Source organism: Labrus mixtus, chromosome 10 (assembly GCF_963584025.1).
Source record: "Labrus mixtus chromosome 10, fLabMix1.1, whole genome shotgun sequence".
Lineage (NCBI taxonomy): Eukaryota > Metazoa > Chordata > Actinopteri > Labriformes > Labridae > Labrus > Labrus mixtus.
Window position 1 is genome coordinate 11,930,571 of NC_083621.1, and position 27,154 is coordinate 11,957,724.

The following is a 27,154-nucleotide window of genomic DNA, read 5'->3' on the forward strand; positions in this document are numbered from 1 at the left end:
GAATGTTTTAATCTTTTCTGGCTTTCTATGCAATGATGGAACAGCTAGCTACACTGTGTACATTCGAAAGAGCTTTTTACATTTGAATGTTAAGTTGAACAATGTATTGTGATGTTTTGATTGTGTCTTCGCACAGATTTTTCTTTCTTCTTTACCTGTATAGACACTACGGATGTCATATATTGTAACACATGTATTTACACACTGATGTTCATAAATGAACTCTCTCCCTACAAACACATATATGAATCAAAGTTGCAGAGTTTGTCTCCTTTTATGTGTAGATTGACCAAATATACATTTCTCCAGGACATTTCTGATATCATCACCACTTACTCTTTATTTACACTGAATTTACTTTTAATAAAGAGTCGATTTAAAAGTTCATCTTCTTTCTTTTTAGATTAAATTGTGGTTTTCAAATTTAGCCATATCCTAGCTGTCAGATAATGTACAAACACAATTCTCTCGGACAAATAATAAACAATTAAAAGTGAATTAATTAGACATGAGGGGAATCTTTATTCAAGTGAAGTAACCATTATTTCACCACAGGCTTGTATTTATAATAATATATTCAGTTCATTAAATTTAAACAATATATATTATATGAGATCATTAAAAAAATATGTTTGTGCATGTGTGTGTGGGTGTGTGTGGGGGCTTCAAGGTCTTTCATGCATGTTGATACCTACTCTCTTCTCCTAGGACTATTTTTATTTTCCAATAGTTAAGCTCATTAAATTCTGACGTTACAGTTAAACCTGTTGAAGTTAAAGGTCACCTACCAATCTATTACCATATATTTAGTGTGTGTGTGTGTGTGTGTGTGTGTGTGCGCGCGCGCGCGTGTGTACAGTAAGTTTTTTCGTTTGGATGAACTGTTTCTGGTCACATAGCCAGCACTTTGATAAAGACACATTCTGCAACTATTTTGAGTGCCAGATAAGAATATTATCTTCGTTCAAGATACATTTCTTGAAATTCCATTTTAATTTGACTAACAAGAATCGGTTGACTGGTGTTAAGAGTTCACTGTTGTTTTTAGACTTGTCAGAGAGAGTCTGGGGGTGGCAGCTGGCTTTAGCACCACCTGATGTAGGGGACTTTAGGGCTCAACTTCTGCATTTTGAAGGGTATGAGAGGGAGTCTGGAGTTAAGGTGATTAAAAAAAATTGGGAGTGCTCTCAACTCTGAAGCCACTATGATTTAAACCTCTGCATAAATATGTCATTCATGTATAAAATATGTGATATAAACTAAGTGAAACGTGCAAACCTGTCTTCTCTTTAGATGTGATTTATTTGTAAATGATTTTATTCTGAACTATCACCATGTTGTTTCTTTAAGACAGTCGCTCTCCTCACAAGGTGCTAAAGTCCTCTGTGTTTTTTTTCTTCAGTGTTCAACCTGAGAAAACGGTCCTGCTGATCAGATTCATTCAAATAAATTACTTCTTTGATGTGACCTAATTAAAACACAAAGCACATTCCTAACAGATGGCATTGAGACACTTTCATAAAAACATACTGCTACACTTGTCCAATCAAACCGTTTTTACTCTACTTGCAAAAACTACAATAACACAGTCGAACAATGTTGAAAAAAGAAAAAAGAAAGAAAGGGGAAAAGTTGACACTTGCAGACAGGTAGACAAAAAAGGGAAACTGTGAGGAGGCAGGGAAAGCAAACAAAGCTCAAACTATTTTCATCACACCTGATTTGCCTTGCACATTTATGCAAAAAAATGGGAGAAAGAGACTCCGTGTGTGTGTGTGTGTGTGTGTGTGTGTGTGTGTGTGTGTGTGTGTGTGTGTGGGTGGGTGGGTGTAGGTGCGTGCATGCTCCTTCTCTCCCATAAGTGGCCGTCACACCGCTGTGATCCTTAAGCGAACTTGAATGAGTGTCATCCGGTGACACCCACCCCACTTTTCCTTTCGTCTGCCATTTCAGCTTTCGTTTTCTTTTTCTTTTTCCAGAGTATTGTCATACAAGCCTCTTTTTTTTTTTTTTTTTGGCTCACCCCACTTCCTCTCCTCTCTCTCCTCCCAGCGAGGCCTCCCACCATTCTTACCTGGGAGGCCACAATGCGCTGCTCCTGCTTTTCATACTCAACAACCACTCATCCGTTCATCCTCTACCCCTCCCCCTTTTTTTTCTCTCCTCTCTCTCTCTCTCTTACCTCCATCTGTCTCTGGCCTTTATTTATCCTCCTTTAAAGCAGGAGGCAGGAAAAAGGCTAGCTGCTCCTTTGTGCGCCCACCCTCAGTTTGTACTCACCCAAGCGGATAGGCTCTAAAATCCAGGCCCTGGCTTTGGCACAAAAGGAGGGCTCGGGTCTTATAAAGGCCCCTACGGCTCTGCCTATCTCTTTCCATCTTTCTCTGAGAAAGACAGGGTGGCAGTTATTCTAAACAGGAGCACAAGAAGAGAGGGGGAAAAGAAGGGGACATGGTGCAGCTGTGAAAAAAAAAGGAGCAGATTTAATTCTCTTAGTGCTGCAAAGGGGTTCTTTACTCCCTTTCAAGACTGCTCTCCAACTCTTCTTCTTCTTCTCTGATCCCAGCAACACTGAAGCTTTAAAAAAAAAACTTTCTTCTCCTTGAAGGCGTATGAATTAACTGAATGTATTAACACCAAAGCTGCTGCTGCTGTGATCATCATCATCATCATCGTGCTTCTCCTCATCAGCAGAGGCAGCTTTTTAACACCTCAAAGGATCTCACTGCTGACGCCAAGGCAGGAAGAAGCAGAGATGTCGACAACCTTGTCAAAAAATAGAGAAGAAGAAAAAACTAGCAAGGTATCACAGTGTGAGTGTTATAGTCTTTAGCCCAGAGCCTTGTCAAGTCTCCTGGCACAACTACAGAAACCTCAGTGCTGATGAAGAAAATGATACAAGCAGAGGAGGAGGGGGAGTGAGAGATGGGGAGGGTGAGCAGAAGGGGAAGGGGATGGAGGAGAGATGCAAGGGACAAAGATGAAGAAGAGGGTTAAAGGAGGGGATATTCAGGAGTAAAGAGGAGCCAAAAAGTACGGAGGTGAGGAAGTAGATGGAGAGGAAGAGGATAGGAAAAACAGGAGGAAACAAGGTGTTCAAGTTGTTGACTTGCAATGGCAGAGACACCTTGTCTTCAAAGATACGCAGAGGCAGAAAGAGAGAGAGCAACAAGGCGACGGGCGAGGCTCAGAGATGGAGGTCTTGGAGGAGAGGAAGAGGGGGAGTCTGGGAGAGCTGCAGTGAGGATTTTAATTAGTGGTAATTGGCCACCGAGGGAGCAGAAAGTGGGATAGGGGAGGCAAGGAGGGATGAGTGGGGGAGCATAACAGGCACTTTTTGACAGAGTGATATCTCTCTTGCTTTGTATCTCTCTATTTCCTTCAGCACTTTTTTTCTATCTATTTTTTTCACCTCCATCTTTCTTCACCTCCAACTTCGATACTCTCGCCCTCCCCAATCAGTTCCCTCCACACACTGATGTTCTTCTTCACACGCCTACAGAGCAAATATGAAGTGATTGGCACGAGGAGAAATGAAGCGATAGAAGAGGATACTTTAAAAATGCAGTTAAAAGTTAGTCTTCTTAAACTCTCATTAAAGATATATGAAATGTATTACCTCGAGAAAAAAGAGCAAAGATTTCCTGTTTTGAGATAAACGCACGCTCCTATCTTTTTCATATTTTATTACTTAATGTACCGTGGTTAAGCTTGAAGCTTCGATGATCAATATTTTTATTTTAACAATGGATCACATGACTAACGTTTCTATCCCTAGAGAACAAAGGTGAAAGATAATTCAAACGGTGATAATGGTTCTGATCTGTCAATCTTTCTCAGAATCCACATCCCCCCCCCTGCCCTTTCCCTCCCTGATGTGTCACTATGTTGTACCTGTGTGCTCAGCAGGGGAGCGAGGGCAGACTGGGGATAAGGTTAGCAGGCTTACAGCTGTGTTTATCGGTACACAGGTGAGCTCTGGGACTCTGGGTCGTCTGGACAACACATTTGGCCCTGGCAACCACAAAACACACAGGATCGCCTTTTACTGCTCGCGGCTGATTCACAGTGAGCAACACAATTATTTATGCACGGAAACACACACTCAGACTGATCTTAAACAGTTCCACTTTTAATTTACTCCTAATTACAGAAAAGTTGATAGATTGCTGATTTAACTGCCTGTAAGTTTGGTTAATGTGGGATTTTAGGCCAGGCCTGCTTGATATTTTCCATCTGTCATTTGTCAACATCCCTAAATTGCTTGTGACTCTTGCTAAATAGCAGACGTAGAGTGCCATGCACTCCGGGTGTTGCTAGGTTACATTTCTGGGATGCTACTGGCTAAGTGGCTGCGGGATCATCGATGGACTCTATGCAAAGAGGGCTGACAGCAGGTCCTCTGGACTATTTGGCAACTCATGTGTCAGACACGCTTGAAATCCCACATCTGGTGGCAAACCCATACAAATCAACATCAAAGTGCTGTCTTTGAGATTGGACCTGTCTGTTACCGTCTCTTTTCCACCTCGTCCTGTGCCTGCTTTGTTATCCCTCCTTTGCTCTGCCGCTGTCGCTGCCGTCTCGCCTCTCTCTCCCTCCTGCAGAGAGGTAATCAAGCCCTGTTGCGCGTGTTTAAGTATCTGAGCAGATGCATGTTGAATTATTCTCGGGACTTGATGTTTTGTCTGCAAGGCCACTCTCCTGTACCTCATGCTGGGGAACAGCCACACGAACAAAATCCAACAACTCACAGACAAACACTTTGTCAGTCACTGAGTCAGAAATGAAGTCAGTCACACGGATCTCATGTTGACAGACAGTTCCAGGTAGGAGAATGATAAGACCTGACAGACAACCCACAATGATACACTTAATACAGCTACAGTATGACACAAGTAACCACAGCCCAGAAAGGCAGAGTACAAGGTTGTGCAATGGAGTATTTCCTCAAGGTATAAATCCACATCCACACAAGGTAACACACCCATATGCACACACACCGACACTAAGCTGCATTGACACAGACAAATATTACAATAAATATCCTCAAAGTTGAACAAGTGAACCAACAAAGAAGATCAGACAATGTAAGAACTCATCTGCTCCTAATTCCCTCCTGTCTCCTACTTCCCTCACATCTGTCCCCTCCCCAAAGCTGCTTCATTTAAAAAAATAAAAAAAAAATTCTACCACTCTTCCACTCGCTCCTTATCTATCTCTCCTCTTACTCTCCATCCTGCCTCCAGCTCGACTTTATCATCTTCTCTTCTCTTCCTTTTTCTCTCTCCGTCTTTCTCTGTGAACTTAAACTCACTGTTGAACCGCAAGCTGTTATCACACACTCTCAGAGTTGCTTTTATCTCTTTTTCTCAACACACACACCTGGGTGGTCATTATGATATACAAAGCTTGGTTAAGGCATTGATGTCATGTACTGAGTGTCATGTAATGGCATGGGAAAGCTTTGAACTGTCAACAACATTTTAAAACTTTATGAGAGAAGGGAGATTCAGTATATAACTGATTCAAAGACTTAAGTACCGGATAGTCTGTCAGGTTACTCACAACAATAATCCACTGTTTTAGAATTGACCCCTTATCATATAATGACAAGATTGATGCTACAGAACCACAGGTATTACCTTTCCTTCTTATGTAACAAGTTTTTCCTTCTCCACACCTGAAAGCCTACATTGCCCACAATGCATCTACATGGCCAACAGTTCAGATATGGGTGGGTTTTATGCTAGTAGTAGTTAATTGTTTAGTTGGCCCCTATTTTCACTCTGATCGTCAACAGATCTCTGGAGCTGTGTGAAGTCTTATCCTGCTTCAAACACTCAAACATCATCACACCCCAAGAAACCCTCCATCACAGGAATGACTACAGTCTGATGTCAACATGACGTCTGTCAGCCACCTGCAGGACTTCACAGGGCCCCTTGCTCGACCCCCTGCAGTTTACTTACCGGTACTTACAGTGAAAACAGATAGTGGAAAATGTATGTGGGACTGCATTACATCCTGCGACACCTACGGCTGACTCCCCAGGGACCTATGCATGGATCCTGTTTGTGGACCTCAGCTTGGCATTCAATACCATCATCCTGGATATCCTCCACCACAAACTGACCCAGTTGACAGCGCCTATCAGTGGATCACCAACTTCCTGACTGACAGGAGGCAGCAGGTGAGGATGACGAGCATCCCATCCAGCACCCTGGCGCCACCCAGGGTAGCGTCCTCCCCCATCTGCTCTTTTCCCTCTACGCCAACGACTGAGCCTCAGGGGACCCTTCTGTCGAACTCCTCAAGTTTGCAGACGACACCACTGTCGTGGATCTCATCCGGGACAGTGATAAGTGTATTTATAGACGGGAGGTGAAACAGCTGGTCCTCTGGTGTGCTCCTACCACCTGCAGCTAAACCCGCTCAAGACCGTGAAGATGACAGTGGAATTCAGGAGCAACCCCTACACCCCCACCCTCACCATACTCAACAGCACTGTGTCTACTGTTAGCACTTTGAGGTTTCTGGGATCCACAGCCTCCCGGGACCTAAAGTGGACCTCCCACATAGACACCACCAGGAAAAAGGCCCAGCAAAGATTGTACTTCCTGAATCCCCTCAGAATGTTCAACCTGCCCTCAGGAGCTGCTGATAATGTTTTACACCACCATAATCTACACACATACTGTTTAAACCTGTCCCCTCCAGTAGGCATTGCAGATCACCGTATGCCAAAACAACCAGATACAAAAACAGGCTGTCAATCTGATAAAGGATAAACATACACAGAGAGCTAGAACAATCACTGTGCAATAACCCTGAGACACAACAACCACTGCACCAAGTGTAGAAACATAAGATCATTTATACTCATTTTATGGACACATACTTTGTAATGTATATATTATTATCCTCCTTATCTGACATTAATCTATTCTATTTTACTGCTTTAATGTAAATGCTGCAAAAAAAAACATCTACCTCTTGTAAATTAGCCCATCTGTAACAGTATAACATCATTTATTATCAAGTTTACATCAGCATCCTTTGCACTCACCACTCACCACTGCCTTATTGTCTTATGTATGCTCGTACATATTAGTGTATTGTTATAATAATATTTTATGTTTAATGTTTGTACATGGAGAGCATAGTTCAGCTGAGTTAAAGTCCTTGTGTTTGTAGACATACAAAGCCAATAAAGCTGATTCTGATCCGAATTTCTGTGTCACTAGCCCGCGGCGTAGTTGAGAAGGAGGCTATGGAGGTCTGGTTAGCTCTTTTTCAAACTCCACAATCCCTGATTTTGTAGTCTTTATCCCCCGCCTCAATGACTCAGAGGGAAATCACTTGAGGTAATTTATCAGACTTTGCTCAGCTCCCTGTGGAGCAACAAAACAATTTGGAGAACCTATAGAAGCACTCTCAACATGTGTTAACTGTTTTTAAGTGAGTTTCTTTTGTAAATCCAATTCCTGAAAAAAAAAACTTCATTAACTTCATTCCTATAATTATTTTCTTATGCACGTTATGTATGAAGCTATTACTGCAAGAACAAAAAGGTCAATTGAGTGAGTAGTTCCCATTCTGAGGTCTGTGCCCACTCAGAGTTTGTGACATAAACCTAAAGGAGGTAAAAAACTGAGGAAAATACAGCAAGAACAAGATGTTGTCTGTCCTTTTGGTTTTGTTTGACACAAGTCAGTATCTGTTGCCTAGAATGTGTTCTTGGCTTTTTCAAACTTTGATTCTGCCAACTCTGAATTGACTGATTCATCTGGCATTGTGACATCAAACCATTGTTTCTCAGGTATAAGTAATGACTCTAATGACAGCTAGAGGCAAATTTAAGATTAGCCAATCAGTGCCATGGGTGGGAAAAATGCCACTTTTCAGCATTGCCAAACTTTGGGTCTCAACAAAGAAGAAATGAAAACAAAAATGATGCCAACTTTAACACAAACCCAGTATGTTTGAATGGCCTATGAGTTGGTTGTGCATTTGTGCCGAAAACACGACTGTGATTTTTTATTCCAAAAAAATGACAGCATGCGATGAAACAGAACTAAAGACTTTCCCCTTCATACTGCGGAGGATAAAATTTGAGTTTAGCTACAGACTTTCTCTTATTAATGTCTACATGCTGGTGCTCTCCCTCACAGTCACATGTCGTTTTTTAGACATCAGAGCAGGAGAAGATTTTTTTTGGAACTGAAACACCTTGAAAAGCTTTTTCTGTCATGTTGAATCTTCAGTTTCATCACATTATGCACGCTGCAATGGAGTGAACTTAATAATTGAGTGCCATTTACTCTGCTATAAATGGAAGGCCGCCAGTGACATTATGGATACCAAGATGAGTTTTTTCTGTTGGTTGAGTTTGAGCAGCGAAGAAAAAACTCGTCTACCAGAAAAGCCGTTCTGTTCATGAGTTTTAAATAAGAAGAAAAAAACGTCCAGCTCCATATTTGGAAAACAGAGTTGCCTTATTTAGTGTTTCTTTGCTTTTTTTTATACCAATGTATTTGTAATTGTTTTGTGCTTCTTGTATATTTAGGGCAAAACACTTTGTAACTTTCCCACGCTATCAAAACCAAAAACAGTCCTGAGAAACCTCCAGCAGTGTCACTCAAGTCTAGCTGGAACTACACGTTGTACTCACACTTTGCTGGGAGCCCGTAGCCACAAGTTATCTTTGCCTCTCCGGTCTCACAGCCGTGGAGGGAAGCACACTCTTTTTTTAGCATGGGACCTGCAGCACGGTGGATCGCTCCGTCCACTGGAAAAAAAGAGAGAGAGATCATTCAGAGTTGGCCTAGATATGTGAATATCCTGGCATTTAGGTGCTCACAGGGTGTCTAAATGCTGTTTCAAGTCCAGCAGACACATCTATAGGTATCACATTTTAGTGCTTAATGAACCCGGATGATTTTAGTGATGAGCAGTTGAAATCCTGCTATAGCTGGTTGCTAACTTCTCACCGTGAATCCAGTTTTCTTTTAATAAGTCAGAGCATCTGTCTCCACACGTCAGTCTATTTAATGGATTTTAGGGCAACTGCCTTAGTTAATTACCTGATTTAATGTCTTATTACGGACTCAGCTGACTTTGACTTTTTGGTCAATTAGTCTTTATTAATTACATTTTCATATATCTGCATAATACTCAGGAATTAGTATCTATCCTTGATCCACACCGCATCAAAAAAACGTGACTGTGTTCATTTCCAGGAGGGCAATGATGCAGGAAAAAGCTATTTTTTACAGCCCTGCCAATTACAGTTTGAGTCATAATCTCTGCACCTCTCACAGCCAAGACACATTTACTCAAAGTTAATATTTAGACCATCTGGATCTCAAGCAGCTTTTTAAGTTACATGGACCCACAAACGCAACATTTCACAAAAGACAAAACAACTTGCGATATGGATATAAAGTACACGTCTTTTTTTATGAAGCAAAATGTAATTTCATCCTATATGATTAGTGACTGATGATTTTGACATAATACAAATGAATAAAAAAATTCAATAGATCTTTGTTTTTTTTCATGTGGCACAAGAGACATCAAAAAGTGACGAAGCATCCTCCTTCTTGTCATTTTAAAACTAAGTCTGTTTCGTGAATCGTGGACATTGATCAAAACAGAAGTTCATACTGCTACTTTGCCTCAAGCAGTGAGCCAATCAGGAGCTTGTTTTGATTGAGAATGCGGTCTAGAAATTATGATTATAGACCACTCACATGCAACAGCATGAAGCCACATTTTGTTTCAACACTATTTATAATCTTTAAAAAAAAGTGTTTTTCTCAATGTATCATTTAAAACATCAGGTCACAAGGATTAAAAAGGAAAAAATGCCTGAACTTGAAAAAAGAATGCTGACATTCATGGTCTTTGTCTTAAAAGCCTTTGGCCACCAGCACACCCTGAGTCAGAGAATGTTCACTGACAGCATGTGGAATTTGCTTTTCCTGGAGTATCTGTTTTTACAGTAAAACATCCAAGTCCAGCAGCTGAAGAATAATTATCTCTATGTTTATCTTGGTGCACTATAGGATAGGGGAAGATTGTTTTATATATGTATATATATATGAAATGAAACAGTGTCTTTAAGCACGAGGCAGGATGGGTTCATTTTATAAACTCTTAACCAAAAATGATACTATTTTCTTTACTTAAACAAAAGCAACACAAAAATATTTTTGGGACAAAAACTGTTGAACTTCAGTCAGCATTTCTTATGCTACTTACACGCACTCGCCACTTTTTGGGTCTACTGTATTTTTTATAAGAAAGGTTTTAATTTAGCCACAGCTTTCGTAATAAGGGTGGTAGTTTAGAGTAGTGTTGATGTGGACTGCATCATATGGAAAGCTGTTGTCGATAAGTAATCCTCATGAGAGTGGAAGACTATTAAATACCTTTTAATATAGTGCACACAAGTACTGTTGAACGAGCCCACCATCTGCTACAAAATCAATGATTATGTGAACCAGAATTGTAAACAGAAAAACTAAGTGCTAAGAATAGATGACATTTGATTGTATAAGCTTTTCTTCTGAAATAGACAATTCATTATGGTCGCTGTTCTTACATTTGAAAACAGTGTATTGCCAATCAACAAAATCTTGTTAGAAAGCATACACCCCCCCCCCCCCCCAAAAAAAAAAGAAGCTAGATGTATGATAATATGCTCTGAATGTAATAATATGTAGAAAACAGGTCTGTTGGACTGTATACAGTTAAAGACTTATCTCAGTGTCATACCAGCCAGTTTGCTCATATAGTAACCATACAGTTCTTTCAGAAACTAGTAACCGAGCATTGACTTTCAACACCTGGTGAAAATATTACAATAATACCCATCCAGATGTCATAGAGAAGCTGCAACCTCCGGTGTTGATTAAGCCAAAATCCTGCAGTTCTTCCAGTGTCTGCTTGAGGCTGATTCAGCGGTGTGTTTGGTGTTATAATGTTATTGTGTTAAGTTGGCGTATTACATGTGGTGCCAGGCTGCGGTGTGCCATGCTGTGCTGTGCCATGTTGAACTGGGCCGCATTGTAAGCTAAGCACAAGTATGAGGGTGTGAAAGGAGAGCCCTGAACGCTGGCTAGCTCCTCAGGGTGCACAGAAACAAGTTCAGATACCATGCTCACGCTGTGAGTGTGTGTGAGTGTGTGTTAGTGTGAGTGTGTGTGTGTGTGTGTGTGTGTGTGTGTGTGTGCGCATTTAAAATATTGATGCTGTGTATATCTTTGTCAAAGCACAATCGCTACTGTGCACAAATGTTTTTGTGCGTGTGTCTTTGGGACTGTGTGCATGTGTACGTGAAGAGATGTGGAAGTGACACGCACACTCAACACACATACAGTACACCGAGCACACAGCACAGCAACTTTGGAGCAGCCCTCCTCTGAAATAAAGAAAATGTGATAAGACGAAGAGATGGAAAAGAGAAGGAGGGAGGGAGTGGAATGAGAGAGAGAGAGAGAGAGAGAGAGCAGCAGATATAAAAATAGTCTGCAGGGAGATAAGGAAACAGGCATGAAAAACTGAATCAAAAGAAATTGAAATTGAACTGAAACGTAAGCCAACAATACTTTCTGTTTTGTGTCATGTTTCACGATTTGACAGACACATAAATGTGTGCATGTGGGGGTGTGTTGGTGCATGTGTGTGTGTGTGTTTTTATGTTTAAGGATGAATAGTGGCCTTTCCCCCAGTCTTTGTGAGATGAATGCATAGCCTCAAGCTACAGCAATGCTTTCTGACCTGGGTACTGCTCTGCTCAGTCCCACACATAGAAAACTGTAATCCATGGTTACGGACACAGGCAAAGAATATACTGTATACATAAAAGCTCAGATACAAAACAACTCACGCAAGAGTATGCATACATGTATGAACAAACAGATACATGCCAAGATTAAGTAACACATGTACTTTCATATGAAAACCTGTTTAAAATACAGTTAATTTAGTCTATTGTGGTAAATGTGGAGCATGATTCATCCATGCTCTTTTATTGGCATTCATTTTGCTCACTGAATAACTTCAAATCTAGTTGCGGTTACAGTAGCCAATTTCTATTAACTATGCCCTTCTATTAAGTGTTTGTCCATGCCTCCTGGAATGAAGCAAAAAATGACATTTCAGCTGACTTCCTGTTTCCTCCCTGCAGACATGAATAGGATACGATAGTATGATCATAACACTCAACTAGGTTTTCCAAATGATATTGGACCCTTTCAACATAGTTCTGGTAATTAAAAATGGTTCTGGTGATGTCAAGGAGTTTGTGATGCTAGAAACAAGTTCACAGGTTTTCCAGCCACATCTGTGTGCGATGATTTTGTATCTTTGGGGCAGTGCCATGTGATGAATACAGACGTTAATAAAGGAGAATCTGGTGACCAATTTGTATGTTCCGCCTCCTAGTGTGACTGTCATTACAGCGGTTGCAATCTCAGTGTCTTAAGGCCTTGATACAGCAGCTTGAGGGCTCTGTCACAGGTATGTCATTTTTCTTGCAGAAGTTAGGTTCGTCTTTGGAGGACAGTCTCTTAAAATATGGAGATATTACCGCCGTGTTCTTGTTTAAAACTTCAGTAGGTGTACAACCTCAAAAATGCAGCCGACTCATTCTTTCCTTTTAGCTGCAAATGACTACACAGTCCATCACATTAACTTTTACATGAAACGGGCTTTGTGCACTCAGCCAAAGAAGCCTTTGTTTTCCTCATGTTTAACTTAGATTGCTCTTAGTCAAATGGAAATGAGGAGGGGGGAAACAGAAAGAGCCCCCTCCCTCTCTCTCTCTCTGCACCCTCTCTGAACCCGGTGAGCAGAATTAATAACTGTCCTACACCTCTTCCCTCTCTCACTGACTCTTACCTCTCTCATGTAGAGAGCTGTCCCTCTAACTACACTCACTGAATACTGCCCTTGTTAGCTCTCCATCAGCCTGTGGTAACTTCTGACTCTGTGGGAGGCGGTGTAATAGCTCAGCATGAGCACTGCACGCTACTGAGTAGATTCAGACACTGTTCTGTCACTTCAATGCGGTCAGAAATATGAAGGGGGGGATTCATGAGCGGGGGGGGGGGGATGAAGGATGTGTTTGAAGTAGAGCGCCACTACAGAGCAGGCGTATATGCAGGTTTGTTAGGTAAGGATGGACTGTGACTGCGTGAATAAAAGATCAACAGATAGGGTCGAAATTAATTGAGTTAAATTAAATATTGACATATTTAAGAAAAAAAACAAATATGATGGTGTTTTAAGTGTCACACGTGATCTGATGAGCTGTTGCTCGGTCGGTACATTTACATGCAGTTAGAAAATGTCGCTTTATTGTGTTAGTCTGACTAAAACTAAACTTCTAACATATTAGTTTGACTGTTATCGTACTACATAGAATTTTTCCAGAATCAGACAAACACACCTCGATAATGCAGTTGGGGCTCGATTTACTCTTGCATGAATACCCCTCAATCCGACCCAAGGCGTCTCCAGGCATGCTCCACATTCCCCGCGTCGGGCTTTGACCCGTGAGTCGAACAGCTTCAAAGCGTAGAAAAAAAGCTGAGGTCTGTCTTCGGAAATCACCATAAGCCAGAGGGATAGCGTGGATCACCTCGTACCAATAGTTAACTGTCAAGTCGATACAAAATGTACAGAGCTTGAAGTTGTTCATGTTTTCACCGTGTGACATTCAACCTGTATGCCATTTGCTGACTTGTTAGCAAGGTCAACAAGAAGAAGGTCCAATAGTAACTAGCTGGAATGGGGCATATCGCTACCGACCGTAGGGGAGTTGGACACAATCCCGTCAATAAATCAATTCTCCCCCAGTGCTTGTATACAGGGACAAGGACTGTTCAATTAAATGTCCTTATCGAGCTATAACAACTTCAATGTGCATGTAAACATATTGAGTGTTAAGTGACAAGTCCACAACAGACTGAATCATCTGTACAACTATAGATCATCCTGGTATTTGTACAGACATGTTATGTGATTAAACATACTTATATAACCATTATTGGAGATGTTATTGCAAACATTTGACAGGCTTTAACTGTTATCATTGGTATTGTTAGGACAGGTCTGTAATACTGTATCTGTTGTTATTTTGGTTGCTTGCTGTACATCTCCCTCTCCATCTGTTTGTCTTTCCATCTCTATGTCTCATCCTATATTTCATTTTCTCAGTCCACCCTGACACAGAAGAGGGCGTCTGGGTCAGCTCAACGTTTCTGCCTGTTAAAATGAAGATTATGGTTGCCATTGTTGCCAAGTGTTTGCTTATGGTAGACTAATGCTGGGGTCAATCTAAATAATGACATGGGTACAGTCTAAACCTGCTCCATATGTACAATTGCCTTAGTTTTCGTTGGTTGAGATTTTGCACTAATTGATAGACTGATTACGATCGACCTTAAAATCTAAGAGTGAGTTATTAACTCATCCAAAAAATTAATCTTTCAACTGTTTTGCCTTGTTGTTATGTGGTACTACTGCCAGACTGTGGTTGTAGGACATCTGAGGTAGATGTTTGCTAACCGCATTTAATAATAAAAGAAGAAGAATGCTCACTGTATTAAATAACAGTACAGAGACGGGATGGGTGTTTTAGTGTTGTGTGAGTCTCTGTTCTCTTTACTTCTCCATGGCGCTGCCAGAGCTGGAAGATTTCTGTATTTAAAGTGCAATATATATCGCAGAAGGTAAAAAAATTGCAACATCCGTTTTTTTCCCGAATATCAGTTCAGCCCTAGTCTGCATGTGTATGTGCGCAAAGGGAGATTTTCATGAATAATCTTATTGTAGTTCCCAGTAACTATCGCAGTATTTGGGATTGAATCGCCCATCCGGAATGCTAATGGATTTCCTGTCAGATTTACCTAGTATGTAGTGTTAAATAACTCTGCCAAGCATACACTGGAAGGGAATTGTGTATTTGATCATGTGCCAGTGCATTTGTCAGTGTGTCTGTGTTTGTTTAAGTGTGTGTCTGAGTGGCTACTGATAGTCTTGCATACTATTAAACCTATCAGCCAAATATCTTTTTAGAATTATGATTGTAAGATCAACAACCACTCAAAGTAGCAATGATTCCCAATGTTTGAAAAACCGCTCTTGGGGAATAAAGAAAAAAGAAACTTAAGAGGAAAAAAAAGTCAGACAAAGTCACATTCCCAATCTACAATTCGTAAAATAAGCTAAACAGGAGGCCCACAGGGTAGCCTTCATAATGATATACCTGATTTGACTATGTAGAAAAAAAACTGAATACAAATGAGGTACCTATCACCTGGTGGCAATATGCATGAGTCCTGCAAACTGTAGAGCTGAAAAAGATTAAAAACTCTGTGCTTCACTGTGAATCAATGTCCCTTTAGAGGTGAAAAGTCAATTCTATATCGGCTCAATACACAGCACCATGTATCAGTGTGATGTATCCCTCATTAGGACAGTGAAGGCAGGGTGAGCCCTAACCAATTTAGCATCACTGCAGTGTCAAAGGATACTTGTTGTTCAGACTCCACTGACTCTGTCGCATGCAAATGGAGAACCCGAACTGCTCAACAATCAGTCATAATTGGCTACACCTAATACCACTAACTGACATCAACAGATTATAATGAATTAGTCATGAATTTAATTTATGTAATAATACACAGAAAAAAAACATTTCAGGAAGTGTCAAATTAATTTCCATATAAAAAACTGAATTCATTATGTAGCCCCATTAACATACAAAATATCACTTCAACATTTCCACTGAATGAAGCCTGCTTTTTTTTTTTTTACAGAAAGAGAGGGAGGGAGGGTGATACAAAACAATAATTGAGAGATGTAGAAAAAGAGACAGAGACGGAAGAAACGTGGGGATTGAAGAGCACAGTTGGACAAAGAGAAATGTGTTTGGACGAGGATCAAGAGAGAGAAAAAAGGGTGTGTAGGTAAAGAGAGTGAGAGGGGCTAAAAACAAAAGAGGAAGAGATGAATGGTGAGCTGGATTTCAGAGAGGAGACTGGATAAAAAGGGTGTATTGATGGATGGATTGTGGGGTTAGAAAAGAGAGCTGTGGCTTTGTTACACCAGTGATCAGCCAGCAGCAGGCAGCTGACCAGTTTAGGTGTTATCCTCTCTCCCTCGCAGGCTTTGTATTGACTCACTCTGGGGGAGAAAATTTAGGGCGGGATGGAGAGAAATAGGGGGACTGATAATTGGCGATATGCTTACCTGGCAAGGAGCCTGCAACCCCCAGCAGGACACACTAACAAACACACACACACACAAGCTGACACACTCCTGATTGCAGTATTGTATGCCAGGTCAAGCTTTACCTCCTGCGAACACCAACCACCTTAGCTTACGAACACACACACACACACACACACACACACACACACACACACACACACACACACACACACACACACACACACACACACACACACACACACACACACACACACACACACACACACACACACACACACACACACACACACACACACACACACAACAAACATGCATATTAACACACAGGCAGATTGACAATAGGGTAAAACCAATCCCGAGGTCTCTCCTATGGAATACTAATATTGCTGCCCTTGCCAGCTGACCTCTTATAGGCCAAACAGGCTGTCTGTCAAACTAATGGGGCGGAACGCTGGCATATTGCTTTCCCACAATCCCTCAGCAGAGCCAGGACACTCATTTACTTCAGTCAGCTTGTTGCCAAGGCAACATTTAGGATGGGTCTGGTGGTGGATGCGCACACACACACATGCATACTGCTCCACACACTTTTATATGCCCTATTGTATGCATACAAACTTAAATATACCAATGAAATCAGACACAAAACAACCTGTTAAATACCACCATGGACTCTTAGACACACACACACACACTCACACACACACACACACACACACACACACACACACACAAAGGTAGATTAAATGCTCATTGCCTATCCTCTTGTGTCTGTGACAAAAAACCAATCGACTGATCAATCCACAATTTGGAGGTTTGATTACAGATGTCAGCTTTAACAGTAGTTCAGTTTAATCCCTGCAAGTTATCCAGTGTTAAAGGGTTCTGTGTTTGTTTGTTTTTTTCCCAGATATTAATTAAGAGATGTAAATGAATGAAAGTTTAATTGTGATCATCTGTTCTGCGCTTCATCAGTAAGACTTAAAACACAGAAAGCAATAACAGACAGACCCTGCCTTCATGGCTGGTTCTCATCCTGTGCTCTCTGTTCCCACAGACACAGAACAGGATCTCTGATACCAGCTGTCTGTGCTTGTCACTATGTGTCTCTGTTTAATCGGTAAGTTGTTATTACGCCATAGCAGCACATCAGAGATGTTGAGGAGTTGCTGTGGAATAACTTTAGCTGCATTGCTGTAAAGATTCTCAAGGATAGGATTTGATTGTTTTCATGTCTTTCACAACTTGAAGCCTGCATTACATGGGTGTTTTAAAAGCGTTATTAGTTGCTGTAAGTATTCTTCCGTTCTGGGCTGACATAGATGTGCTCAAAGGGTAAAAGCTGAAGTGGCTAAGCACTGCCGAGATCTCTAAAGCTAAGATTAGAAGTCCTTAGGTTTGAACTATAAACTTGGCCTGTATCGATGACGTACAAGAAACATAGTGGGTAAATTGATGTTGTTTTAATTCTTTTAGATTACCATGTCACAAAAGCAGACGTCTCATGGACCAAGACTTTCAGCTCATGGCGATGGAACGCATTGTAAATTGGACCAATCCCACCTGACCCTCAATTGTTGGGACTCTCAAATGTCATGACTACAGCAATTGACCTATCACTAAGCCCGGCCCACTTTGCGCACTCTGACAAACAATCAGCTCGCCGCCCAAACAAACAATGGCAGCTGTCAGTGGCAGAGACATATCTCTTGATGCTGTACAGGAGTTTTGGGGACAGAAAGGCCTTGTTTCACAAAGAGGCCATCAAAAGGGTCTTGACTGTGTCGTGGAGGGATAAGTTTAGAATTTGCAGGTAGATAAGGTGGGTGACAAGATCAAGTTGGAAGCAAGAGTTTACAGGTCCCAGTGAACGTGGGAGAAGCCTCATCTTGTATTCCTCACCTTTTCAGAGAACAGTGTTGAGGCAGAGTTACTGTGTTGACCATAAGAGCTTTCACTGGACAGCATAGTCTACTCAGTATTTCTCCTACAAGTTTTTAATGCTTGTTGAAATTGTGAAAGGTATAATATGCAATAGTTGGAGTCAGACTCCCATTGGGTTTGTTGTTCTCATGTCTGCATTCACACCGACTTGGACTGTGCTTCCTTCAACTTGTTTGTGTTTCGCTTAGAGGCCTAGAAATGTTTCATGCATGCTTTTTTTTTTTTTTTTTTTTTTTTTTTTTTTTACCTTAAACCTTCCCTCTCCAACCGTTAGCCCTTCTACCTGTGTGAAGAGAGTCAGCTCTGCCCAAACTGTAACACATTGCAGTAAAAAATACGGGGAATTCTGAACAGGAGTTTTGAACACAGTATTGAACACAGTTAATAACTATTAAACATGAGTCATTTAAGAGACTAGAAACCTTACTGTAACAGCAAGATACTGTAAAATTGAAGGGTACAGTTAAGTATTTTTGTAGCTTAAGTAGCTCAGAAACATGTTGGAATTTTGTTTTAAGATCAACTTCAAAAAAAATATGTTTAACCTTGTTGTTTAAGAAGACAGAGAAACTCTTCCAGTAATCACTATTGAGTAGTGAGAATCCTCATGGACTTTGAGTGCAGCTTTATATTTCACACTTGTTATTGTATGTTTCTCACAGGACTGTAACAAGGAATAGAACACTCCAGAACAAGATGGTCTTGTTGTCATTTTAAGGTTAAAAGTCTCAGCTATGTGTTCTGTTCAGTATCGCTTTAGTCAAGTTGTGTCAAGTGTTCAGCCACAGATTGTTTTTATTTATTTTCATTATTTTCAATAAGATGTAGTAGAAGACTTGTAGCTCTACTTGGGTTTATTTACTGTCTCTCTTACTTTTACTTCACTCCACTGAATTTAGACAACATCTTAAGCTTGGCTCCTATTTAAATAATTCAGATTAACAATGCAAAATGAAAATGGTATTGTGTCAATGTCTTTATTGTAGGCTGAGGGATATCCAGTAGCCTTTAAATAAATTATATTACTTAATATATCATCAGTACCAGCTGCAAAAAATAAAGTGAAGGACCATTAATGAATCAAAAAGTAGAACTTATTTATATGATTATATCCTTTAATCATTCATTTTTCCTGGTAACTTTTTTTTGGCACTCCAGAGTTAAGTTTGATGCTTTTCAGTGCAGTGTGATATTTGTTAGAGGGTATTTATGTGGTATTACTACCTTTAGGCTGTTAAAGTAAAAGACCACATTTCATCTCAAAATGCTCCAAAATCCCCAAATTTCTCAGTAGTTTACTTCAATTAGGAATATCAATACCAGCTGAAATTTAGTTGATTTTGCATTTAGGTACATATTGTACTTTTCTGTGTTTTCTGCCTTTTTTTTTTTTTTTTGCTTTAATCCCTGCATCAGTTGATTAAATGACAGCTGTGTCATATAACACAGTCACAGAGCAATGGAGCATTGGGAGGATGGCAGAAAACGTAATATAATAAAAAATAATAATTGAAAAATCAGGTCAGGGTGATGTCAGAAAGCTTTTAGGAGGGCATTCAGTTTTATTCTGTTGACTCTTACTGTGTAGAGCTCATGCTGTCTCTATGTTAAGTTGAAGAAAGGCTTCTTTACAGTTAAGCATGAAGCAATGCCATCCTGCAAACTGAGCTGTGATTCATGGCTCACCAGAGTGAATGAGAGCGATTACCTGGTGAGAAATCGACATCAAAGTTAAGTGACTGTAACTGAAGGTATATTAAAGTATATAGGAAGTGAATCATTGCACCACATCTGATGTAAATTATACAATGTGAACACTTTTTTTAAATTGACCTTCATCATTTAAGGTTGGTGACATGTTGCAAATGTTCAAATTATTTTTTGTTGAATCATTATCACAGAGCAAATACAGGACATGTCTCTGCACACTTTGAGCGGGATTTGGGTGCGACGAGGGTTAATAGGGGCCATGTGGCTGTCCAATATGAGTCGATCCCTTCATATAGTGAGAGCACATTCAAAGACTGGAAATCAACTGTGGTTATTCAGAGTCAGAGTACACACCAAGGTTCAGCCACAGCGTCTGTGAGGCTTCTGCTGTTGAATCAAGCAGTGTTTGAATATTCAAATGGACCTCCTTATGCTTATTTGTATCAGGGCGTAAGGCTCAAACTGATTGGATTTTAAAGTCAGCATCTGAAGCTAGCATCCAGCCTTCAGTGACATCGGCAAAGCTGTTTTTAAATGTAAAACTTGTTTATTGATGCTTGAAATGTGCTAAGTCCAGCCTTGGATCCCTTTAGACGTTTTACATTTTACTGATGGTCGATGACATTTCTGTGAAGGTCGTGAACCTGTGAAAAAAAACACTTCCATGCACTCCACATCCCAGAAGTACAAACTGACATATGGTGACCCAGAAGAAGAACCAAATACAAACATCAAAGTGGGAGTGCTGGCTCACACTAAGTTTTGATGGCATTTATTCCAGATCAAACTAACATATAGACCGTGTTTGTTGTTATTTATAGAATGCGTGTTGTAAACGTCTGGTTGACTGAGTTTTCAATCATAATGTAGCCTCTTTTTCTGTTTGGAAAAATCTATCCAAGCAGTGAAACGGCAGATAAACTCTGATATAAATGAGCAAATGCAGCCAGTGGACATAAAAAAGGTTAATTTCCTGCCCTTGAGTTGGTTGTTGATGTGCTGCCTGAGCTCAGCACTCCTCCAGATTGAAGTGCAAAAACAATGTCGGCAGGTGTGCGTTTGATCTCACCGAATGACATTTACCCAGGTACCCTTGAGAGTGAGTAGTAAAGAACTGTAAAGACCTCTTGTCGCCTCGCCTCCAAGGATTAAAAAAAAAAACTCAGTGAAGCTAAATTAAAGGATACTTGGTTCCTCTGTGCAGATCGTGATCATGGTGAAAGGAAATTGATTCATAATGATTTGTGTTTTATTTCCACTTTATTCTGCACTACCCTTACTCCTCTCTCTCTAATTAACACCTACTGTAGGCTCTATATGCCTTTGCAAACCCCGGGGGGCAGCGCTGGAGAGAAAGACATAGAGATGGAAATAAAAACAATAAGGAAGGGAAGAGAGGAATTGACTAAGCCAAAAAGAAAAAAATGTGTAAAGAGCGTTTTAAAGAAACAGACAAAATACGCAGACGGCGTTTGCTGGATATGGAGTCTGCTCCAGCCACTTGGTGGAATTTCTTCAAATGAAACAGATGTTGAAGTTAAATTTAACTGAATGAACATTTAAAAATAACTAAACCAGGGCGACCAACATAAACATGCTCACACATGAGAGGCACACATGCCCAGAGTCTGACACACACACATATCCACTTCCTCTCTTCAAACCATCTGTCTTCGTAGAGCCATCAGAGACATGAAGAAACATCAAACGGAGCTGTAGATATCGAGGTGCTTGACTGCATGTATGTGTGTGTGTGTGTGTGTGTGGTGTAGCAACAGGACACAAGAGTGTGCAGCTCTTTTTGAGCTTGAGGCTCAGCTGGTGGAGCCTGCGTGTGTGTGCTGACTGCTCAACTGAACACGCAAATGGCTCCCTTTGAGCTGAATATATGAATGCACTTGCATGCATACATACATATACAGGTGTGCCCATTGATATGTCACCATGGAGACTGAGAGACAAAAAATGAAGCATCCACACATCCACCTCCACACATACATTCTAATTGGAAAGTAGCAGAGCTGTTCTGAAAGGCTAAAAGTGTTTGTTAAAACTAAGACAAAGAAAACAACAGGCAAATGCTGCATTGCCAAAATGTGCACGCATTAACAAACATAAAGGCCGACAGGCCGGTGGAATTGAGTGCGTGTGGACGTGTACATATTTTAGTGAATGCCGCCGCTGCATTAGCTGAACAGATTTATTACAAGTATCGATCGAGCATGGACTTCCAACATCACACGCACGCAGCAAAGCACTGAGTCAACAATACACTGAAAAATGACTGTTTATATCCACAGCACTTCACACCCATAAATTACAAGCTATTGACATTGCACCTGCAAACACACACACACACACACACACACACACACACACACACACACACACACACACACACACACACACACACACACACACACACACACACACACACACACACACACACACACACACACACACACACACACACACACACACACACACACACAATTGGGCAGACAGACACACGGCTCAGCATGCAAACGCACACCTGTCACAACAAAGCGCTACCTGGCTGCTACCAAATACAAAGAAAAACACAGACAGACAGACCATCAACACACACACTGAGAATGATCCAGCATCCACAGAAGACTTTATGCAGCACGAAGCTGTACTATGAATTGCAACAAGTATCTTAGCAAGCAGACAAACACACAAAACCAGCGGATCAGACAGGTGGTGACTTACCTCCACCTCCTCCGAGCAGAGTCTTGTTGGCTGAAGAGAGAAAAGAAAGAAGAAATATTTCTGAAAAATAGGCCAGAGAACATTTAAACCAGAGCTAAAATAATCACAACTCATCAAATGTTGGACGGGCAGAAAATATTCAGCATCAGCTTTGAAGATCATCTATTATTTCAATCACTTGTTATTGTGAAACTAAAAATATTTGACTCAAAGACTATTGAACAATCCAAAACACACATCACATTGTGCTCGGAGAACTATCGATTTTCTTACTGTCAAGTTTCAATTAATAATTCACTGAAGCAAGAAAAGTGAAAATACTTGGTGAAGTCAAGTTTGTCTCAGTGTTTATTCATGTTTGTGTTTGTAAATGAAAAAGATTTTTGGTTTGGATGCAGACTTTACAAATCAAGACAACATCCCCCCCTCGCCTCACAGGTTGTGATGAGAATTTGAAATTTTATTTTCAATGGAATGAATAATAAAAGGATTAATCAATGATATATAAAAGTTGGGTTTTATTTTCCCCAAATTCACATCAAAATCACCAACAATTCAGAACATTTGCAAGAGATGAGATATTTATGAATATATAAATATAAAAAATAGACAAAACGTAACTATTAATTTACTCAGTATTGACCTCACTGCAATCCTGAGCGGCTCCATAATCCAAAAAAAACATTTGACCAGGTATCGTGAAGATAGGGTCAGTATGTTATCGTGCTTAAAAACCAACAGCACTGAAGACAAGTATGTCTCCACATTTGTCCGTTAGAACAGAATGTGTTAGGTGTCAGCATTTCTTAACAAGAGTGGTTCTTGGTGTGTGTTCTCAAGGGCTCGCAGGGCCTCAGGTTTTTGCCAACTAGCAGTGTAATTGCATCACCTGGTACTGCAGGTGTAACTCAGTCTCTGTTTGGAGGAGATGGAGTAGCAGCAGGCTCTGAGTCCCGTCAGCGAGGACTGAGACACATCACAAAACAAGAACGAGTCGCTTCACTGCCTGCAAAACTAATAAGTGAACTCATGCTGAGGCTATAGAGTCCAAAGGAAAAAAGTAAACAACTCTGTGAGAAGACACAGGCAGGCAGTATGGATCAATGTCAATTGTTCAACAAGGAAACTAGAAAATGAATTCCAGAAAAGCAGGCTGCGTCTCTGAGTCTCCAATCATTACGTCCCTGCACATGTTTAAAGAGTGAGATTGTTGGAAAGATGATAATGCTGCTGCTTCTGACACATTCATTATCCAAGTGTTTTTTCTCACCCACACGTTCATAAACTTGTGAAGTCAGCAGTGCTAGCCTGAGGACATGTGCAGCACACGCAACTCTAAACTGAACACACACCTAAGAAATCATGTTTTCCAATTATTTTCCTGCTCGTGGATCAAATTTTGGCTGCTGCGACCATGTTAGGAAAATCTGATGAGCGCATAAGTCTTTCAGAGTCACGTCAGAAAACACAGAGGACATCTTTCATTTTAGTTACTTTTTGCCAGTATGGGCATTGTGCCAACTGGGTACCCACACAGACACAGTATCAGGCAAGCCAGTTTTAGAGACTAAATCCCACAGCCGTCTGTCTCTCTCAAGAATCCACTAGTCTTAAACATTTCACCGTTCCCCACTGCCTCATTAACTGTAAATCCCACTTAATTTGAGTCTCTAAATACACTATACTTCTCTGTATATGTTAACCACTGTCTCTCTAACATCTCCCAGTGCGAATATCTCAGCTCTTTTATTTGAAGACGTGGAACAGCATACAGCACGGATTTAAAAAAAAAAAAAAAAAGCTTGTTTTAGAGCTGATAGATCTTATGAGGAAGTGAAAAAATGTCAGAATCAAACAAATAAAATATCTCCAAGAAAGTCTCCCATTCATCCTCTGCTGATTAGCTGCAGGCTGTACGTAAGAGTTATATCACACACTGGGCCTTGTTAATCCTCAGCCATGTTCAAATGCCCCAGGCCATATAAACACATCTAAACTCCTGAAGAAGTGAAGGGTTTCCTTTTTAAAGACAAATCTGACACGGAGCTCTGGAGTCACTTCTGAAAGTTTGTATTTGTAAGTCCTCCATAATATGAAAGTAACTATATTTTTCTGCACTATTAAAGCCTGACTGGTTGCTATAGAAAGAACAATATGACAATGTCAATTTAAAAGCACAAGAGTACTACAACAGGAAGCAACAGTAGCATCACAGACCTGTCAAACCTACAGAATAAAGGTCAGAAGTTTAACTGATATCCGCAAACATTGAGAAATATGGGTTTCTTTTTAAATGAATGAGTTGGCAAATTCTCTGTATGGTGACCCAGTGAATCCTTATTGGTCATTTTGCATGTACTTTTAGAAGTAAACATTTTAATTTATGTTTTTTTTTTATTCATTTAGAATCTTTTTGATTATTTCATTTTAAATCTTCTAAATGTCATGTCAACAGCACTTCTTCATGTGTCAGGTTGTATATGTGTACGTTATATAAATCGTTATATAAATCTATGGGATTTGTAAAAAAATCCATGTGTCAAACACATAAATAGTTAGTCTAAGCTTGCATGTAAGAAGAGCTACTGTAACACAAAGAAAAAGGTCTCACAGGAATCCAAAGTCATCACAGGTGAAACATTATGTTTGTGCTGATGTTTTACCTCTAATCCTGAATTTTCTAGTTTTTCAAAGCACTTGACTTTCAAATGGGGCATTTCCAACAGATGACAGATTTCATAAGGGACCTGCAGCTGCCTCAAACCAAGAGAAGTGCACTTTAAATGAAAAATATGACCGTAGAAGCTTTTACTGTTATGTATCGGTTTATGATGTTTAATGCATTTCAGGACTTATCCTGTGATACATCGTGAAAATGTGTTATAACAACCGCTTTCTTCTACCTGCCGTGTGTCTACATCGATGTCACTTGACGTCCAACACTTCCCATAATGTCACAGCAATAAAGCCCAGAGAGTGCACTCACTCAGACACAGTGAAATTCTAACAGTCAGTTAAAAAAACTGAAACGTTTCTCTCCTGTTATTCAACATATTTTATAGCTTTGTTGTCTTGTGGATTATGGAGGCTGGCATCGGTGTAGAATTTGTATCTCTGCCTCCTCTGTGTTGGATTTCTCCCAGTAAAACGATGAACGTCTGCTGAAAAACTGTGTGTAAAAAAAAAAAAGGTCCTTCTCTCTCCCTCTGAGAAACTGACACCAAAGCCTGGCAGTATCTGATATTTTAGATCACAGAAATTTCTTTCTGCAATCACTCTCCATTGTAACGGCTGGAAATGTCTCAGTGGGAGGCGACACTGTCTGTGGTTGGCAGCTATAGTCAGGAATAAGGACAAAAAATAGCACAAATGTTGGAGGATTTTTTTAAAGGATTGCAACGGGTGTGTTACAAAAAGAGCTATTTTGCACATTTTCATTTGAACATTGTAAACTTATTTACACATTTAAAGAGGTTTCATGATGACAAAAGGTATCCCAAGAGATGCAGAGCACCGTGTGTCATGTCAAAGCCTCTGTGAGCTAATAACAAAAGTTCTTGCTTGGAATGCTGGAGAAAGTGTTGGCTATTGGTAAAATAAAAAGGTAGCATGGTGCGCCAGATGGCCAAGCAGTTATAAAGCGTGAAGGCCATAGTCCTCTTCACATGAGGCCCTGAAGCTTCCAGTAAAACTACAATACAAACCTGGAAGACTAGTATGAGGAGATCAACAACTTTTGGAACTTTTTACATTCAAACAATCCAACCTTTCTTTAAATTCAACCAGTTTTATAAACTTAGACATAAGAAATAGTTGAAAAGTTGAGTAGACTTTTTGCCTTCCTGCCAGAACTCAACTTATGTTTAAATCAAAAGAGGAGTTGTGTTTTTTCTCTGTATTTTTCTGTATTTATTTTTTATTTTTTTGCCTGACATCACCCTCACCTGCATCATTTCTGCACCAACTTCAGGAGTCTGATCGAGACTTGTATTTTGAATGTCTGAGACCAACAATTAGAGCTACCTCATGCAGCGTTTCTTCCAGGTGCACACGGGAGTGAGGCTGGAATGATTTCAGCTTCTCTCTCAGGTGCTTTCTCCGCATCACTTTCAATGTGTACAACCAAGTGGCAACGCCGTGAATGTCTCTGAGTATAATCCGTGCTATTCCCAGTTGCACAAACTAATGAAAAGGATAACAAAGACACTCAGCTGCTGCCTCTAGACGACACACTGAAGCCTGTGTTTAAAAATGTATCAAACACTAATGTAAGGTTGATTACTTACCCTTCATGTAGTGTTACAATATATGTTCGCTACAGAGGCTACTAAGAGCACTATATATGGCTTCATTATCATAAACACAGTTGGCTGCACAGGCAATTCACAAGCTATAATCCCACATCCAATTTGTGTCTCAGGCAAGATGCTTCAAGTTCAAGCACACGTTCAACTTGTACCTTTATTTTAAACAAGAACAGAGAATTTTACTTTATCTCCCAAACTTAAATTCATCTTTC

The 27,154-nt window shown here is 40.3% G+C and overlaps 1 protein-coding gene across 3 annotated transcripts in view; it reads right to left on the reverse strand.

Moving 5' to 3' along the window:
- Positions 1-27,154, reverse strand: part of macrod1 (mono-ADP ribosylhydrolase 1) — a 111,824-nt gene that overhangs the window by 26,205 nt on the left and 58,465 nt on the right. For all 3 annotated transcript variants that reach the window (XM_061048278.1, XM_061048279.1, XM_061048280.1), the window contains exons 4-5: positions 22,636-22,665; positions 8,675-8,791 (exon numbers count right to left, since the gene is read on the reverse strand). In XM_061048278.1, coding sequence (XP_060904261.1) covers positions 8,675-8,791; positions 22,636-22,665 — 147 coding nt within the window. The remainder of the gene's footprint in view (positions 1-8,674; positions 8,792-22,635; positions 22,666-27,154) is intronic.